This window comes from Limulus polyphemus, unplaced genomic scaffold, assembly GCF_000517525.1.
Source record: "Limulus polyphemus unplaced genomic scaffold, Limulus_polyphemus-2.1.2 Scaffold1940, whole genome shotgun sequence".
In the NCBI taxonomy this organism is placed as follows: Eukaryota; Metazoa; Arthropoda; class Merostomata; order Xiphosura; family Limulidae; genus Limulus; species Limulus polyphemus.
The window spans coordinates 131,314-151,082 of NW_013667550.1; the positions used below are offsets into that span (position 1 = coordinate 131,314).

General features: G+C 29.6%; 1 protein-coding gene across 1 annotated transcript in view; it reads left to right on the plus strand.

Annotated features, from left to right (window-relative positions):
- LOC106465425 (ovostatin-like) overlaps positions 1–19,769 on the plus strand; it is a 102,649-nt gene that overhangs the window by 22,742 nt on the left and 60,138 nt on the right. The window contains exons 9-19 of the mRNA XM_022393322.1: positions 2,775–2,886; positions 3,567–3,685; positions 4,091–4,276; positions 5,776–5,991; positions 11,019–11,324; positions 11,626–11,766; positions 12,029–12,116; positions 14,258–14,331; positions 16,718–16,799; positions 18,564–18,669; positions 19,056–19,278. Coding sequence (XP_022249030.1) covers positions 2,775–2,886; positions 3,567–3,685; positions 4,091–4,276; positions 5,776–5,991; positions 11,019–11,324; positions 11,626–11,766; positions 12,029–12,116; positions 14,258–14,331; positions 16,718–16,799; positions 18,564–18,669; positions 19,056–19,278 — 1,653 coding nt within the window. The remainder of the gene's footprint in view (positions 1–2,774; positions 2,887–3,566; positions 3,686–4,090; positions 4,277–5,775; positions 5,992–11,018; positions 11,325–11,625; positions 11,767–12,028; positions 12,117–14,257; positions 14,332–16,717; positions 16,800–18,563; positions 18,670–19,055; positions 19,279–19,769) is intronic.

Sequence of the window (19,769 nt, forward strand, 5' to 3'; positions counted from 1 at the left end):
GGCTCACATATCCAATCTTTAACCTCCTTCAAAACCCTTGGGAAAATATTATCTGGCCCAGGAGCCTACTCATTCTTTAAACTTCCAATTTTTTATCAACCAGCTCAGAATTAATGCAGTCATCTTGTTTGATCTCGTTTCCATCTATCAGCTGTTCAAGATGTGGAATACTGCTTAAATCTTTGTTAGTAAAAATTGAAGAAAAGGCAAAATTTAATAACCCAGCCATCTCAAAATCATTAGATACAAACCTTCCTTTATCATCCCTCAAGGGTCCTAACCCTATCCTAACATTTTGTTTCCCCTTAATGTATTCACAGAAATCCTTAGTGTTAATTTTTACATTTTCAGACAACCTTTTCTCATTTCCTGTTTCACCAACTTTCTTGGTCTTCTTTAATTTCTAACTCATGTCACACCAGTCAATTTATATTTCTTAATTTTATGATGCTTTTCTTTAATTTTATTTCATATAATCTTTGTGAGCCAACCTAGTTTTATATTTGCAGCTACCCTTTTTTTTCTATAAGGAATGTTTACCTTGAATATTCAAAAATTTATCTTTAAAAATTTTCCACATCTGATCAGTGTCTCCAAATAATTCAGCTGCCCAATTCACAAGAGATAATTTTTGTCACATCCCTTCAAAATTTTTTTTTTGAAAGTTGTAACCCAAATATCATTATTCCTTATCTCCATATGCAGCAAAACATTGAACCTAATAGAGCAATGATCACTAGCACTCGGATGTTCCACAATTTCCACCCTCTCAATCATTTCTATATTTGTAGTTAACAATAACTCTTAAATAGCATTGTTTCTAGTAGGTTCCTTGACGAACTGGTAAAGAAAGCCATCTTGAACAGTTTCCAAAAACCTTTCTCCCTCATGGTTTAACTCTAGCATTTCCCAATCTATATGTCTGAAATTAAAATCACCCATAATTATGATCTCATTAACAGCTGAAATCTTAATCTCATTGTAAAGTTTCTCACTAATTTTATCAGCATCATTTAGTGGTCTGTAACAATTTCCCACTAAAAGCTTTTTCCCTTTATATCCATTAACAGACACTCAAATAGATTCAATCTTCTTGCTATTATGTTTGATATCCTCCAGTTCAACAGGATGTAACTCACATTTTACATATAAAGCCACTCCCCCCCCTCTTTAATACTCTGATATTATTGTTTGAAGCACTCACGCATATGACTTTTCATTCTAGAGGTGGGGGTGGAGGGGATAGAAATCCTACAATTGAGCTGTTTAATCCCTTTTTTTTAATTGAAAATAAAATTCAGGTTATCTTTTTAAGGAATGTTTTAAACAAATATTCCTGTATGTATTTGCGTGCATGATGTGTATTAATAACCTTTGAAAATGTACATCAAAATCTCACATTTTTTGTTTTCAATATATTTCATAAAATATTTTGTACACAAAAATTTTACAAAAACCCAGTAACCCCAAAAACTAATGTCTGACAGATCATTCTTTATTAGGGCAAATAGTACTTGAAAATCCTCATATAAAATTTGATTTTAGGCTCTTAGTTTTTTTTAGTGTCTATTTTTAATTGTTTCTTGGTATTGACTATATGAAACACTGCTGAAAATAAATTTCCTTATCAGTCCAACAATTGCTTGAATAGACTTCTTGTACTTACTGATTTTATTAGAGATTTCCAACACCTCTTGTCTTAGTGGCATCGTTTTTCATCAGTGAGTTAATATAACCATGGCTCTGTAAAATAATGAAACTTTTTTTTCTTTAATTACTTTTATAAGAATGTCAGGGTTGCTGCATATCATTGAATATTAATGTCTGAGAGTGGGGTAGCCATACTAGTGTCATGCTTCTAGTTAACATAGACATCTTCAATAGAAAAATATGTAAGAAGTGAAACAGTTTAGGAACTTTAACCATATAGGATTTAGATCTCCTTCCTTTAAAATGCAAATCAAAGTTGAAAACTATTACCATCTCTCTGGGTCTTTTTTTACCCATATTTCCTTAACTTCTACTCCATGAGAAGTTCATAAAATTTATATTCTTATCTCCTTTAGAATTGTTTATAGAACATGGTAGATGACATTTTATTAATGATTATGGTACTACAAAATTCTCAGATTTTATATATTTTATTTCTGGAAGATGAAGTTTTGAGCTAGTGCTCATTGTCAGACTGTAAAGTTAGAAAATTTGCTTTTTTATAACAAAGAGTACTAGCGTGATACATCATCTTCCTGAAATAAAAATATATAGAAATTGATGATTTTATAACCTATTCATTAATTTCTGTATGTTTCTTGCCTATATTTTCTTATTTTTACCCATGTTAAGCATAGAATGTTTACTCTGATTTACTAATTTATTGTACTACATTATATACGGTAATGATGAATTGAGGAACTACAATCTCCAATATACACTGAAAGTTCCAAAATTCAGTATGGTGGTCATGTACGTCTCTTGTTGGTAAATATTTACTGAAATGTAGGCTGTTGCTTAAGAAAGTTTATGAAAGTCTTATCGAATAGCTACATTTCATTTCATGTAGTTGATAATTTATGTCCTTGATATTTATGTATTTACTGGGAGGGAAAATTAGTTTATATAAGAAAAATTAACCTCTAAACAGTGCTAATTCATTAAGAAATTAGAGCAAAATTTTCACACAAGAGTGAATATTTAATTTCCATAAAAAAGTTGAAAATGAAAATATATTTCTATATTTAAATATTTTTGTCATAATAAATGTGATTTTTTTACAGATTAATGGCTGCTTTGATTTAGTTATTCAAGAAGAAATTTTGAGATGGAAAACTGAGAAATACTTCTTCCAAACAATCATATTAAAAGCCACTGTTATTGAGAAACAAACATGTATGTAACCTTTTAAATATGCTTAGTTTTTAAACACTTAAGACATCATAGAATATTAATTTCTTTTATTTATACAAGTGGAAGAAAACCTAAGTTGAGTAATATTCAATTAGAATAGAAAAAAGAGAAAAAGTGAAATGTAAGTATATAGTCAGAGTCAATTTTGTTAATAAAATGAGTGGTTTATAAAGTTTCAGAGTATATAATAAAACGACTTATAGGCTGTAGTATACACTATATTCTAGACTATTAATATACACTATACATTGTGCTACATCTACTTTAGTTTTCATGATTGGTATTCACAGTGTCTATTAATATCTTGCAAAGAATATAATTATATCAGTAAAATATGATAAAAAAACAGTAATTACTTAGAAATGTTGATGAATTTGATGACAACAGCCAGCCAATACCAAATTACTGCATGATTTTACATGTTTCTTCACCAGTTTGAAACTACAGTTTCAAATATATTAACATCCATATTAAAATCTTGAATGACAGAATGACAGTGTTGACATTGAAAATTTTGACAGGATTTTTCTTGATTAGTAGAATATCTCTGATGAATAATTATTTAATTGATTATTAAACCCTGGAAGAAAACACTAAAACTGTTGTAACTTTATGTGTAATAATTTTATCGTTGAATATCTAAACTTTTGTGTCTGTTACAGATGCCATGCAAAGTGTCACTGAAGAAATTAACCTAGTTGTTGTACCCATTGAGCTGACTTTTCCAAATGTGGATCTGCACTCACCTCATTTTCATTTAAGCCTTCCATATTTTGGAAAAGTGAGGGATTTTATAAATATTTTATTTTGAAATTTCTCTGTTTCATTTCATAACCTATTCTTTAACATTGTATTGTCAATAACTTATATTAAGGATAATATGTGTTAATTTGTTAAATAATAGTTGTGTAGTATATAAAGTATAGTAAATATAAATTGGTTGAAAATAATGCATAAGGTTGATTGATGGTGAGACAGAATATATGATTCTATCTGTTTTGAGGGGAATGAGTAGAATAACAATATATTATTTTGTTGCTTCATCATTTTTTTAATATTTCAATGTCTAATATTTAGTTGAATAAATGTTTTCCTTCAATTTTGAATTACATCATGTTCCATTTAATTCAGTAAAAAAATAATGATGTGGTTAAAGACTTAAATTCTGATGCTTTCAAACATCTAGGTTAATGTAAACAAGCCTGATGGTAAACCAGCACCAGGAGAAATTATTGAAATTTGTTATGAAGCTTATCAACAGTCCAATATGCCAGCATCTAAACACTGCAAGAATTTTACTTCAGAAGCTGATGGATCAGTAGAATTTGTTATACCTGCTCAACCAAATTTCATTCAAGGGATTTATGTAGAGGTAAGATAGATTCTTCAATTAAATCTTTTTTGTTGTATGCATATGATTTTACTCTAAAAACAAGTAGCAAATTCTTTGTTTATGAAAGCTGACATATTCCCATAATTAAACCAGAAAAGCCCAGTTGTTTGTAGGTAATCTGACAAAATTAGATTTGAATAAATTGTGGTTAAAAACATGGTTTTGTAGTAATTGTAAACTTGAAATCATAGAACTTCAGAAATTTTTACTAAAAATGTTATTCAAGATAATTTAAATTAAATTGTGAAACTTTTTCATTTAAAGATGCTAAAATGTAATTTATTAAAGTCATAAAACATATAGATAATATCATGTATGTTTTTGGCATTTCTAGGCTAATACTAATGTTTTGGAAATTCTTTTTGCACATTTGTTTAAACAGATTCACACTGCTGTTTGTTATTTTCATCATTTTTGGTGATTTTATTCATACAATGATCATTTTTTATAAAAGAATTTTAGAAACTGTTGCTTTATTTATGTAATTTTAAGTGCATTAAACCACATTGAATTTTAACTCTTCAAGTTTTTTATGTTATAAGCTCTAAAATTTATCAAATGATAGGATTTTTTTAACTTCTCTAAATTTAAACTTCTTTTTACTTTAGCTATAAAAAAATTCTCCATTTCGCCAATAAGAGTATCAAACCAAAAATCTCTCCAAGCAGGTTTATATATTGAATAGTACTAAGTATCTACCTTTTTAATAATCCTACAAAGACTTTTTCAAGTATTGTTAAACAAGAAGCACTTAATGAACCTCCAGGAATCTTTTTTTTGTCATTTTAAACTTTTCAAGTTGCATTAGGTTTAAGGAAAATTTCTACTTTTGGTTAACTACTATTGTCAAATTTGTCAGTCTCAGTTGGAATCAGTTTTTGATTTGAATTGTATTTTGCATTTGTCAAGCTGAATCAACATAGAGGACAATTTATTTCATCAATAATTATCAAACAGATACAGTGATGACTTGGTAAAAATATAAAGATACCATAATTGTTTACAAAAATTGTACAAGAGAATATTCGAACAAATATTTTTTTCATTCTGTCTTATTTTGTACATAAATAAATTTATTTTGCCCAAAATATTGATCAGCTTTTATTTCTTCTATGACATTTTATAATTTTTAGGTTTTTGAAATGCCTGTGCTGATTTATCAGTGTGTCAACATCTCTACAACATGTTTGCTATAATACTAGTCAATTTTGTTTATTGTGAGATATAAAAACAAATCTAAAGGTTTAATTGTATGATACTTAGGTAGAACTACAGGCAGAATTATATGTAATTAAATATAGCTACAACTGATTTCATCTACAGTTGGTGTCTTGTTATTTAAATGTCATGCTAATTGATGTGTTGTGAAATGTAGTAGCAATAGTAATTCACATTTTGAATTTTTGGCATTTTGCTATTAAAATACAGAGGATTGATGAGAGCTTAATAATGGAACTTTCAATAAATATGGTCTTTAGGCTGTGGCTACCAAGTACCCTAATGTTGATTCAAGAGGAAAAAGAGTTCTTTATCAACCTATGGAATCCTTGTACTTGACACCATGGTACTCACCCAGTGGCAGCTTTTTGGAGATTCTTCCTATTCACAGGATTTCAGAATGTCAAGATAAACTTAAGCTTGATGTGATTTACACAACAGATACTATTGAACAAGCTCCTGCTATGTTTGCTCAGGTAGGGTGTAATTTCATTATTCTTCAGTTCATCATGAAAGTCATTTAAATCATTTTAAGATGTTGACCAATTTGTTAAATTTGAAGCTGTATTTTGTTTTTTTCAGTACATTTTCATTATAGTAGGTCTGTTTTTAAATTCAGTGTAATGTAATATTCATCAAAAGTCAAATTAAGAAAGTTTTCCAATAGACTAAACACAAGTAAAATGTTTAGGTAGTACATAGAGTCATTACTTTAAGTCCACACAATACCAGACACTATTATACATAAATGGGACAACATGTAACATAAGATTAATATTTATCAAGTAAATACATGATTACAATTGTTTAAAGTAACATAACATAATGTTTAAGGACATCAAGGGACCTAATGGTCCATCTAAGCTGCCCCATCTTCTAAACTAAACTAAGACTATTAAATAGAAAAACAACAACCTCAAAGCCAGCCCTTATCATTCATATAGTCATCAATAGCTTAAACTCACTTAAATTTACCACCTCCACAACATCTGGAAACAACCCATTCCAGAGACCAACCACCCTGTTAGAAAAATAAAACTGTCTTAACTAAAGATGACTCCTACCATGTCAAAATTTATATTTGTGTTTCCTAGTTCTACCATTCTTGCTGTTAAGTAAGAAAAAGATGATACATCAACACTATCAATTCCCTTAACAATCTTAAATACCTCAGCCATATGCCCTTTAACTTTTCTTTTTTTCAAGAGAAAACAAGTTCAAAGATCTTAACCTATCCTTATATGACAAATCTCCTTCCAGGTATCATCCTAGCAGCTATCCTCTGAACCCTTTTCAGTATTTCAATGTCCTTTCTAAGATATGAAGCCCAAGACTGAGCAGAGTACTCCAAATGTGACTTAATTAATGACGTATACAATGACAATACAGCCTCTTTAGATTTGTATTCAATACAACCTAAAATCTTGTTAAGCCAGGTGGTGCCAACCATATACTTCCGCCTTCTAGCACTGATAGTTGTAACTGACATTCATCACTATTAATACCCTTAACAATCTTAAATACCTCAATCAGATCCCCTCTGACTCTTCTTTTTTTCAAGAAAAAACAATTTCAGAGATCTTAGCCTATCTTCATATGACAACTTTTCCAACCTAGGTATCATCTTGGTTGTTCTTCTTTGAACTCTTTCAGACAATTCAATGTCCTCTCTAAGGTAAAGAGCACAAACTGAACAAAGTACTCCAAATATGATATAACCAATAACCTATACATTATAGCCTCTTTAGGCTTGTATTCAGTACTTCTGTAGATACAACCTAAAATGCTATTTGCTCTACCACTAGCAGCAGTACGCTGCTTGGATGGCTTAAGAGACTGATCAACCACTACACCAAGATCCTTTTCTTTCATAACATTGACAAAGTTATTCCCATCCAAATTATACTTATAATTCAAATTATGATAACCCACATGCATTATCTTAGATCTATTATAATTAGAACCTAGTTGTCATTTATTTTCCCAACTCACTAAATTATCTAAATCCTGTGTAAAGCAACGACTTCCTCCTCACAGCCAGCAACACCCAAGACCTTAATATCATCAGCAAATTTAAGTAATTTTATAAAAGACTGTTTAGAGTAGATAGTATTATTTTTTGAGGGAATATCTCATGATTGTTTAGTTTTTTCATAACAAGAGAGTTAAAAGCAATTATTTTAAAGGCAATAGTTATGACAAGTTTAGTTACGTAACTCAGTAAGAATCGTACATTATGTTTATAATTCATTGATGTCGAGGCTATTGAACGTTTCATTCAATCGATTGATATTGAGGATATAGAGATTTCTAGAAGGCCTAAATGATAGATGTACAAATACTGGCAAGCAGATGAAAAAAATAGCAAAAGAGAGTAAAGTCACGGAAAGGATAAATTTAGTCAGAGAAATGTGCAAAGTTAATCATTATGGGAGTGAAAGGCCTAACTGTTGATATGTTAGAGTGAAATTAATAATTTCATAAGAGATAAGGAGAATAAGTTGTCTTGTCAAAGGGTGTTCTATGGTAATTGAACCAGCCTGAGTGGACTTTGACAAAAGGCAGACAATTCTTGGAAATACGAAAAAGGGGCAATTTTAAGAATATATATGCACTACACCTGGCATCTGTATCCAGGATGAGTGGACTATCTTGCCTGGGACTAAGTAAAACACATTGTAGTAATTAGTGCTTAGCTACAATTTTCAGTTCATTTACAATGCAAATCAACTTTAGTGAGAACAGATATCAGCTAATGTGCCAAATTCATAAAAGCACTGGTTCCTTTTGGTACCTGGAGACTTCAGAATTCATATGAATGTATAGCTGTCACTTCTGATTAGAACAGTAATTTGTCATTGTGGTGATCAGTCAACCTCACAAGGGTTAGTTTTCTCATGATAAGGTAGCTGTGATTGGAATTGTCCTCTAGTGACATCTCTTGTCTCCTCCTAGTTAACTATCAAAGAGGATTTACAGACACTGGCTGGTGACAGTCAGCCAAAGAGACCTTCTCACTCAGTCTCAGGATAGCTGAGCTTCACATTGCCACCAAGATCAGCCATTAACTCCTCTGGAAGTGAAGTCAGGAAATAGTACCTAATCAGCAGCTTGGGCAGCTGAGAAACTTCCTTATGGCTCTTTGGTTTTTATGAGACCTTCACATCCAGACTGTTCATTCCATCTGATCCAAATGTAGTTGTTTTTCAACAACTGCATTCTTCTCCATCACAAGCCCTTTTTCATTTTGAAAATGATATGTCTATGTGCAAGAAAAAGCTCATAACTGAGATTTATGATAGTACAAAAGACACAGAAAATCACAGTTTTGAATCCTGATCATGGCACAACTATGTCTTTAGTATTCTTAGATGTAGTAGACCTACAGGTAAGCAATTAAAACTACAAAAAATGAGGTTTTTAAGAATATATATGCAGAGTATAAAAATAAGTAAATTTTGACCTAAAATACAATGGATATAAGTGTTTTGGACATCATCAAGAACATGTATTTTACAATGCAGCAAATGTGTGGCTAATAAGTGGCACATAATCGTCTATGGACACTACACTTTTTGTTATTGGTAGATCAGCTTTAGTATATATATATATATATATATATAACTACTAAATACCATACAAGTTCACTTGAGAAAGACAAAGCCAAGGTTAAGTTGAATTGACAACTTCAGTAAATGCTCTTGACAAGAAATCTGACAAATAACTTCCTTTGCTTAAAATTATATTACAATTCTATGCTGCATTAGAACTTTTCAGAATGACATTTCATCAGGCAAGTAACATTGACAGAAAAGGAAAATCAAAGTTGCTGACACATGTAACCAAGTTGTCAGAAAACACATTAACAACAGTTTAGTGAATCATCCAACAGGAAAGCCAGGTGAGAAAAACAGACAGATCTTTGACCTAAGTCTATAAACTTGGTGACTATCTCTAAGGATAGGATTAGTGCAGTGCAAGGATGGAAATATGCTGTTCATCTAAAACTTGTAACTAAGGGTCTGTATTAAAGTACTTGTGAAAATTGTATGAATAAATATATTAGTTTATTATACTATAGACAGGGGCATAGCGAAGGAAGATGTACCCCCCCCCCCCCACGTACTCCATTTGTTAGCACAGAACCCATTTTCGTTGATTTCTGATTGGGGAAAGGGAAATCTTGGAAGAAAAACAAATAATTTACACCTTTTCTGTTTAAGAATATCCAGAAATGATGATTATCTTTTTTTTTATTTAGAGCATGCTATTTTGAAGAAAATATACTACATGTGTAATTTTTAGCTCTCAGTATGAAGTTAAGAACATAATAAACAAAATATTTTGAAACTAAAGTTCACATGGATATATATGTGATAAAAAATTTTTATTTTCTGCTACTTGATGGAGGAATGATGTTAGATATACATGACTGTTTAGATGGTTTAAGTATAGTGTGATTGTTAAATTTAGTTATGTTTAGAAGTGATTGTTTATCTCAGATTTGTTAATGTAACTGTTTTCAAATCGTATATTGTGTAGTTCAGTTGTTGTGGATTGATGCTTATTGTATTATTGTATCATGTTACTAGAACCTTCTACATTTTCTCTTTGTTTTAATTGAGTATTATTGTATTGTAATATATTGTAGTGTATAGGAAGTTCCAGGCCTCAGTCATAGAAAATGTTATCCTAATTAGTTATATAGATAGTAAGACAGAATTATTTCGATAGATAGTAAGACAGAATTAGTTCGATAGATAGTAAGACAGAATTAGTTCGATAGATAGTAAGACAGAATTAGTTCGATATATAGTAAGACAGAATTAGTTAGATAGATAGAGAGGTAGCCCTAGACTGCATAATTGTGAATTTAGCCATAAAGAGTGTATAGTGGTGACTTTTAAAGTGAAATTATCACAGATTGTATTGTAACAACAGAGCAGAGAAGAATAATTCATCTTGTCATTTGTGTTCTAAAGTAACTGAACCAGCCTTTGATGAAAAGAGACAATTATTTATAGCTCTGGATACAACTGTAGTAAACAACAGTCAGATGGACATTTGTATATACATTTGACTGTGTGCTGTTTATTTATTGTTGAAATTTTTAACAACAAGTCACAGATACCTGTTTTAAAGAATCCAGCCCATCCATACATACAAAACCTGATATATAGAAGTAAGTATATATTATAGCATTGAAATATTATTGGCAGGTGCCTATTTTGAAAAAGGTTACTATTACCTAAGCTAATAATCTCCATCACTCGTGTTTGGACCTAAAGTATCTGAGTGATGACTATTTTTTTTTCTTTACTTACATTACTTTGTGAGTTTTAAGATTAATTTGAAAAATAAATATTTTCAGATACAATATATAGTTTTATTTTTAGCCCATTTTGAGTATTTTATTGTACATAAATTTATTTTATATGATGTATCAATTGTTTGAGAAATGTCATGTTACTGGTTTAGTATAGACTTTTTTTTTACATAACAGATGATAAGAAGAGGAATTCCAATGAAACCTGTTAAAGTAGAGCAACTTCACATTCAACAGTTGAATCAGAATAGTAAAATGTTAAAAAACATTATTGTGGATGAACAAGAAATGCTAAGTGATAGCTTCATGAAGAATACTTCTGTGAAAATTCCAACCTTGCCATATATTGCACATACTTCAATCGAACTTGCGATAAATGGATCACTCACTCCTATCAGCAGAGTAGTGGTATTCTTTGTTAGAGGTGATGGTGAGATGGTAGCTGACTCTACATTCTTCTTTACAGAATGCCTTAAAAACAATGCAAGTACTCTGTTTTAAGTAAATTATCTGGTTTCTTTCGTGTTGAAACATGAAGATTTGTATTTAACAAAATTATAATTTTTTTGCATATATAAAAGTTTTATATCTATTTGCACTTGCTATATTTATAGATCTCTACTAAGCTTCTGCAAATGGTTGTAATTGTTTCTATGTGCTGTGGAAATATTAATAATAATTTAATATATTTGATCATTTTTCATTTTTTTGTAGAATTTTTACTTTAGTTTACTTTCATAGAATAATAATTAAAAGTTAATTTAGCCTCATAATATGATTTCAGGTTAAACTCTCCCTTCAGAAAAATAAACATCTAGGTGCAAAGCTTAGTTTTGATTTAGAAGCTAATCAGAATTCCCTGTGTAATGTCCAAGTTTTTGATAAAGCATCAAATAAGGAGTCATCTAAATGGACTAAAGAAAAGGTATGAAATATTTTACCAATGTATCTGCAGTTTTTCTTTTGTATATTATGTGTCAGATGTTTTTGTAACAATTTGTATTAGGGAAGTTAACAATTCTTATGGAAAAAATAACAAAGTTATTGTATGTACATCATGTCTTGTAGGAAATATGAAAACAGAGTAAGAACTATAAGGAATTTTATAATTATTAACATGTTAGATAAAGTGTATATTTTTAGCTTGTGGTATACAAAATTATAAAAATTACTTTATCAATAATTAGCTGTTTGACATTCTTCGATATCAAGACATTGGACGTTACAATTATCCCTTCCAAAATGGACAATGTCAAAGAACAGCTGGTGAATCAGGTAATTGGTTCCAAACACAATTTATTGATTTTACTGATAGCTAAAATGTCTAACACATTATTATTCAAACTTTTGATTATTGTTGATGTGAGATGTAGTATTTCTTTGCCATTTAATTGGAGAAAGTTGATTTTTAGTGTTGGTATTTTTGATATAACAGTCTCAGAATCTTAGCTTTAAATTTTTATTATTATTATCTAAAGATGTTGTGTTTGTGTGACTCAGCAGATATGAAAAAATTAAGAACCAATTTTGAAGATAGTAAAATATAGTGTGTTTTAGATCATTGAGTGTTTATATTGTGAAGGAACATTGTAATTGATTTTATTAGTTGAAACAAAACATGTTAGAATTAGTTTTGTTGTTGCACATGCTTAGTTTAGATGTGTGTTCTCTGTAAAGGTTACTGATGATCAATCCTAAAGTTAGAAACCTTTCAAACAAAACCAAAGATATATTACAGTACATTGAATGTTAATTAATTAATTAGTTGCATTAAATTCTCTGTAAAGGTTATTGATGATTAATCCTAAACTTCGAAACCTTTCAAACAAAACCAAAGATATATTACAGTACACTTGAATGTTAATTAATTACTTGCATTAAATTTCTTTTTTGAATATTACAATGCATATAAAGAAGATTTAAGTACATTTATTTTATACATTAATATTTTATCTTAGATAACTAATATGTAAAGATATTTCATTTTAATAAATTAAAATGCACTAAGATATAAGTCACTGTTGATGCAAGCAAACTGTTTTTGCAGTTGGAAAAAATAATTTGTGGTTATTCTATAATGATTAGTTATTACTGAGATGTTTTAGAAAGTACTAGTCTCATATCCCTCAAGAAATAACACTTATTTTAAATATGAGGTTATGGAGATGATGTCAGTATAGTTGACTGTGTGAATTTATGTGAAGAGACTAAATGTGGAGACAACAAATTCAGTGTTAAAACATTTGTTGAGCATTATATAAAACAACACATACAGATCAGAAAGTTTTTCACTTAACAATTATAAATTACTCCTTAATCTTTTTTTAAAATTTAAATTCCATCTGTGTTAATTAGTATATGTATTTAAGACTCTGATATATATATAACCTACAAATAATGAACTTACTGAAATATGAAGTCTTGCTTCTCATTGAATTTAGCTGTAGTCTAGGTAAGTTGAGCTTGCAGTGCTACCAAGTCATGATAGACCAAGTCTCAATATTAAAAGTTACCTAAGTGTCTAGGACAAGTGAAAGTTTGATTCAAGCAAATAGGTCCAAGCCCTTACCTATCCTTATGGACAAGCGAAAAAAACTGTTGCTTCTTACATTAGTTTGGCATTTTCACTATTGACAGATAATTGTGTGGTAATTTCAAGGTTAAATCAAGTTCACAGTTACGTGATCTCTGATAAGCTTAGAAGTTTGAGAATTTTGTACTTTAAATAATAAGTGTAATGATTTGTTACAGGTTAAATGAAAGAAACAAGTCATTGATGCTGAAAACAGAATACAACAAAAAACTTTTAATAAACCAGAAACAGAAAAATGAATGGCAGAGATGGTGTTGGACTATTGCCTTGTATAAAAAGAAAATATAATCAGATGAAAAAGAGTTAAACTGTGTTTAAATTAAGAGTGTAAATAAAATATAACTGTTTAATAAACTATGAGTGGAATGGATATATTAAAAACAGAATGAAGCAATACACAATCAGCAGGCACATAAATGTTAAGACAAGGAATTTCACAGCAAGTCTTGATTACAAAATTACAAAAAAGAATCTCTCTTCTCAAAGGTTGAAACAGTTCTGCTTTGAAGCCATCAAAATTACATTTACAACATACATTAATTTGGTAGCTCACCAGTCAGAAAACAAGAAATGCAATGCAAAAATGTTTGGTCCATGTGACAGTAAAGCAGGATATAATGCAACTATGTTATAAAATAGCAGATCTTTGATCAGATATTTAACAGAAAGTAACACCTCAGGTTTTAACTACATTGGAATACTGACAGGTGATTGTAATTGTATCTAAGATTAAAATATAATGGTGCATTGTACTTTTGGTGAATAAGGAGAAATATTTGTGATACACTAAAAAGATATCAGAATTAACCAGAACTCTTTGCAGCTTCAACAAGTGAGGATATGTTGACAAGACCTCATCATTCTTCTTTGTATGGTGATTCCCTTGTGGCCTTTGATGTATGTAACTTTTACTTTTCTATACATAATAATTATATATAAGTTATTTTTTTATAAAATATGTCTCTTGCATAAATAGTGAACCATTTCAGTTTGATAAAACACTTTTAAGGTTAACAGTTTATTCAACTTTACTTTTTGTTAATTCTTTTTTTTAAAGACTGCAATTATTTCTTAGTTTTTATAATTTTTACTTACAGAAGCACATACATGTTATTCTGACATATTTAATTGTGACAGACAAAACATATGCTAAACTAGCAGATGCTGCTTGAAACAATTTAATTGTAAATTTCCTATAAAATTGTGATGAATAAATAAAAAGTGTGCAGTTAATTCAATGCTTTGGATCATAACATATATACAATATGATTGTCTAGTGGGCCATTTACAACTGTATTTTATCATTCCATGTGTTATTTCAATAAGGATAATTGCATGGCATTTCTCTTTATGCAAAAGAGGCTGACAAATGCTTGGGCTTCAATGCAATGGGTTCATCTAGCACAATAGAATGCTCAGGTTTACTAAGTAGCTGCTGGGACTTTTTCTGCTGGATGACACTGTGCCATGTCGTTTTATTGTGCACAAGGAAAGACTGATATGGAAGTGATTACTTCTTGACAGTTGTTATTTCTACAAGAAGTGTCAAAGGGGAGATATTTAAGTCAAATCAATTTATTCAACATGGTATATTAAAATCATGCATGTATATAATACTGACATAAAAAGAAAATATTTATAAGCCAAACAACAACAACAAATATACACTCGAGCATGTTCCTCTCTTTATGCATTTTTTCCATTCATGCTCCTACCTTTGAAATATTTCTTTCAATCAATTGATGGAGGAAGTCCCATTTTGTTTGTGATTTTTTCTCACAACAGAAACATTTATGTTCTTCATAAGTTTTTTCTCAGATTGATTGTTCAACACATACAAAAACTCATGAATCTATGTTAATATTGATATAAAATTTGAGGAATTGCAAAAAATTAATAATTTTCCTGCAGTGTACTCTTGAAAAGAACCATTTTAATACATAATGTTTTTTTTACTATGATTAATTGTTCAAGAGAGAAAAAACATGGCAGGTAGACATTTGGCTATTATATATATAGATTTAAAAACTAATTTTGTGTGATGAAATATTTATTTTTTTGTATATATTTGATAATGATTTATGAAAACTTAACCTTTTATGACCTTTTAATAAGATCTTTTATTTACAAGTAATATAATGGGCATTCTAGGGTAAGGGGTTCAAACTTATTTAGCTCTACTTCAGAAATTCTCATCTAATATATTAAACTGGTTTTCAAAACTGTATTTTTTTTCCATACAGATAAACAAAAACACCAAAATAATGTTTGTCAGTTGTTTATTATATATTAAGCTATTCCACGTATGAATGAAAAAATTCACGTGTCTGCACACACACACACTCACACACACATGCTGTAGATGAAATTGCTATGTGTTAAATATCCAAAATGAGTTTGACAGGGAAATTTAATTGGTATTTTTTTTTCTATTGGGTTACCAAACTTAAGTGCATAAGTTGTATGTTAACTTGCGAGTAAAGTCTGTCAAGCAACCTTTGTGACTCACTGCACTTTGGGGTTAATGCACTATAAGAGTGATGGTCAAATCCCACAGTTAAGTCAGACAACTGAAGAGTTGGTAATAGATGCTGTTGATTAGCTACCTTCCCTCTAGCTGTTTAGTTCCATATAAGGGGCAGATGTGCACATATAATGCTTTGTATAGCTTTACATGAACATTCTTGAACAAATATATTAAGCAACCAATGAGTTGTGAAAAACTTAAAGAAAAAATATGTTTTTCTCAAAACTTTAATGCTAACCATTATTGTCAAACTCAGTGTTGAACAGAACTGTAATATTTATTACCTTCAAACTTTTTAACATCATATTAGTATAGACGAGTAAGATGCCTGCTGTCTAAAGTGATACTGTTCACCATGACAGTTGTTGAATAAACTACTATTTAAAAAACATTTTCAAATAAAAACCTGTTTCCAGTGAGCAGAACTATGTTTATGAATTTACAACACTAAAATCTGGGGCTTGTTTCCCCACAATGGACAAAGCTAAGATAGCTTATTGTGTAGTTTTCACTAAAAAACAATAACAACAACAGAAATATTGCAAATGTTAGTTTTCTAAATAAAACAGTTTCAATTTTGTATGATCATTTATAATTTGTATGGAATATATAATTGAAATTAAGCACTTACTGTGCTGAACTAAGATACTAACTATGCTTTGGAACATTAATATTCTTCAGTTTTTTCCTTTCAGAAACGTATGCAAAAGTGAAGATTTTAATAAAAATGTTAATTATTTTTTATTCATTCTGAAGGATGCTGGTTTGGTGGTGATGACAGATCTAGCTTTAGAAACTAAACCCTGTATTAGTTCTGATGAATTTTCATATCCCATCGGTATGTAAAAAAATATTTCTTTATACATTTGTTTTGGTTGAAGATGTAAAATAACATTTGTTATATATTCACGTTATCATAAGCATATATGGAAATGAAATATAATGGCTCAAAGCAGATTGGGTTATAATGTGTTTAAATCTCCATCAAAAAATGTTTTAGAAAAAGTAAAAAGCCAAAATTCTGCTTTAGCTCAAAAAGTATGTGATATCTCATTAACACAGCAAAATAAAACAATTTAGCATTACTCACATTTCATCATTTTATTCATGTTCTTTAAAACTGAATTTACATTCTGTTGGCAGAATTTATTCAGCATAACTCAGTGATGATTCTTAGATGAATTAAAAGCCAACCTGAATGTAAGTTCAGTTTTACAACACATGAATATAATGATGCAATGTGAGTAATGCTAAGTTGCTTTATTTGCTGTGTTAATGAGATATGACTTACTCTTTAAGCTGAAACATAATTTTGGCTTTTTGTTTGCTCAAGTATTTTGGATGTATTTCATGTATTTCTGTGTGTTACATCAACCCAAGACACATAAACTGTAACTATTATTGCTCAACTAGACCTTTAAAGAACATAGTTCATACAAGTAAGTCATATGCGTATCAAGATATTACATTATCAAATAGATTACATAGGATTGGAATGTGCATTACATTTAAGGCTGATGACATGTGAGAAAGAATTGGAAGCAGCACTGACACTGCATGGCATTCTCGTTCAGAGATGAGCTATGTGAAATGAGCTTTTGGTATGAGAATGCTTAGATTCTTATTAATTGATGTTCTTTCTCACCACTGATGTAGCATGCTCTCAAGAATGAATATTTATTTACAACTAAAAAAGAAGTACATAACTATGTAACTGTCTTAGCTAAGTAGGTACAGACTGAATTCATTGCTTCATACAATTAGTGCTAGTATTAGTATATATCATAAAATGTGAGAGAGAGATGAGGTAAGAATCCAGTTAGGTCCTCAGTTTGCAAGCACTCAATCTGGCATTTGTTACTGCACTTGGCATGCTTACTTTTTGAAGAGTTGCTTTGCTTAGCAGTGAATAATGGTAAAATACAGGTTATTTTGAAAAACATTTTAAAGCAAATTGTACATTTTTGACAATAGTCTTTGAAAACATCTGTCACTGAATCTTCCTCTTCACATTCTTATCACTAAAAAAAATAATATTGCACCAATTTTTTTCTTATTGTTGGACTCTGATTGGTGGTACTGAAAATATTGAAACTTTCTAGAAAACTTAACATGGCTCTACAATCAAAAGCAGGCACAAATAATGAATGAAATTTTTGCTGATATATTCTAGAAGTACATAATATTTAGGATAAAGCAAAACTTATAAATTTTAAATCTGGAGAAGAGTAATAAACACCCCTATTTTATGAGAAAACAGCAAATACTACAGTAATTTTATTCCTTCTTTATTTTCATTACATTTAGTTTTATACTCTGTATTGTACATTGTGTAAAACTCTTTATTTTCAATTATCATCAATTAATTAATTCTCTACTACGTGTAAGTGTATCATTAGTAACACCAAAAGACTTTCTGAATTATTTATGGTATCATGTTTTTGTCTTTCAGAATGTTTAAAACATTCTCATAAATGATTACTTTTTATGAATTTTTTTTAGCAAGGTACAATAAAAATGACAGTAATCAATCCTATGGATGATGGAAAATGTTTGATCATGTGTAGATGTTATTTTGTTTACTCAAACTTATAAATTTCAGCTGTTGCTGCTAAAGGAAATAGCTATTACAATGGACGTAAGTCAGCTATGGAAAACCTAAATACATATTTTATCAAAACTCTGTTCTGGGATTTAGTGGAAGTAAAGTAAGTAGCTTGCTAAAATGTTTTTGAATGATCAGTTATTTATTTATCATGTTAATGAAATGTATTTTTTTCATGGAATAGGCTGTATAGTATTTTAAATGTGAAAAAATGATATTGTTTCTAAATTAAAGTATAAAAATAATAATTTTTTTGCTTTTCATTCTATGTAATTTTATCTTTGCCTAAACATATTAAGGCAATATTGTTTTGATATGTATGGGCATGTCTGTTCTAAAACATCTCAGGATCAGTTAACTAGAAGTGTTGATTATAAAACAATTGCTGACATATATATATCCACATATACTTATCATTCATAAAGTCTCATATTCTCAGAGCAGATACATTTGTTGAGGTATTTGTTATAAAAATTTCATCTCGTCTAGTGGGAAAACTGAAATTGAACATGATCTTCCTAAAGAAACAACTAAGTGGAGTGCAAATGCTATCTGTTTGAGTGATATCTCTGGCATTGGAATTAGTGAATTAGTCAATGCTGAAGTTCACAAACCATTTTATCTTGATCTTATTACTCCATACTCCATAGTTAATGATGAAAGTGTCGAGCTGAAGCCTATGGTCTACAATTACTTACCAGAATGCCTTCCTGTAAGTTATAACTCTGTCTATAAAATTTAATTATTGTTAGTACAGTATTTATTTATTTATTAATTTTCTTATATTAATAACTAAGTAATGAATATATAGACAAAAGTGTTAGAAAAGGCAAGCACTTTGAAATAGGTCCTTTTATTATCCTGATTTGAATTCAGATTCAGACCAACAAAATCTCATGTAAGTTTAACATCTCCATTGTTATTGTGCACATTAGGTATTACTGAACAAACTAGTATTTTGAATTTGAGTCGCTATAAAAATTGTTTTTAAAAAAATACCTGCTGTGAAAAGTCTAATTGATTTTCTACAATGCTTGTTTTATAGATTTTATTAGAAACTACTTTTTTTGAAAGAAATTTTTGGAATATTAACTTTCATTATAGTTTTTCTTATAGCCATTTAATTCATTTAAAGAACTTAGTTAGCTCTCAATAAGCAAATGCCAATTTGTCTATTTTTAAGCATTGGAATTGTTAAGCTCA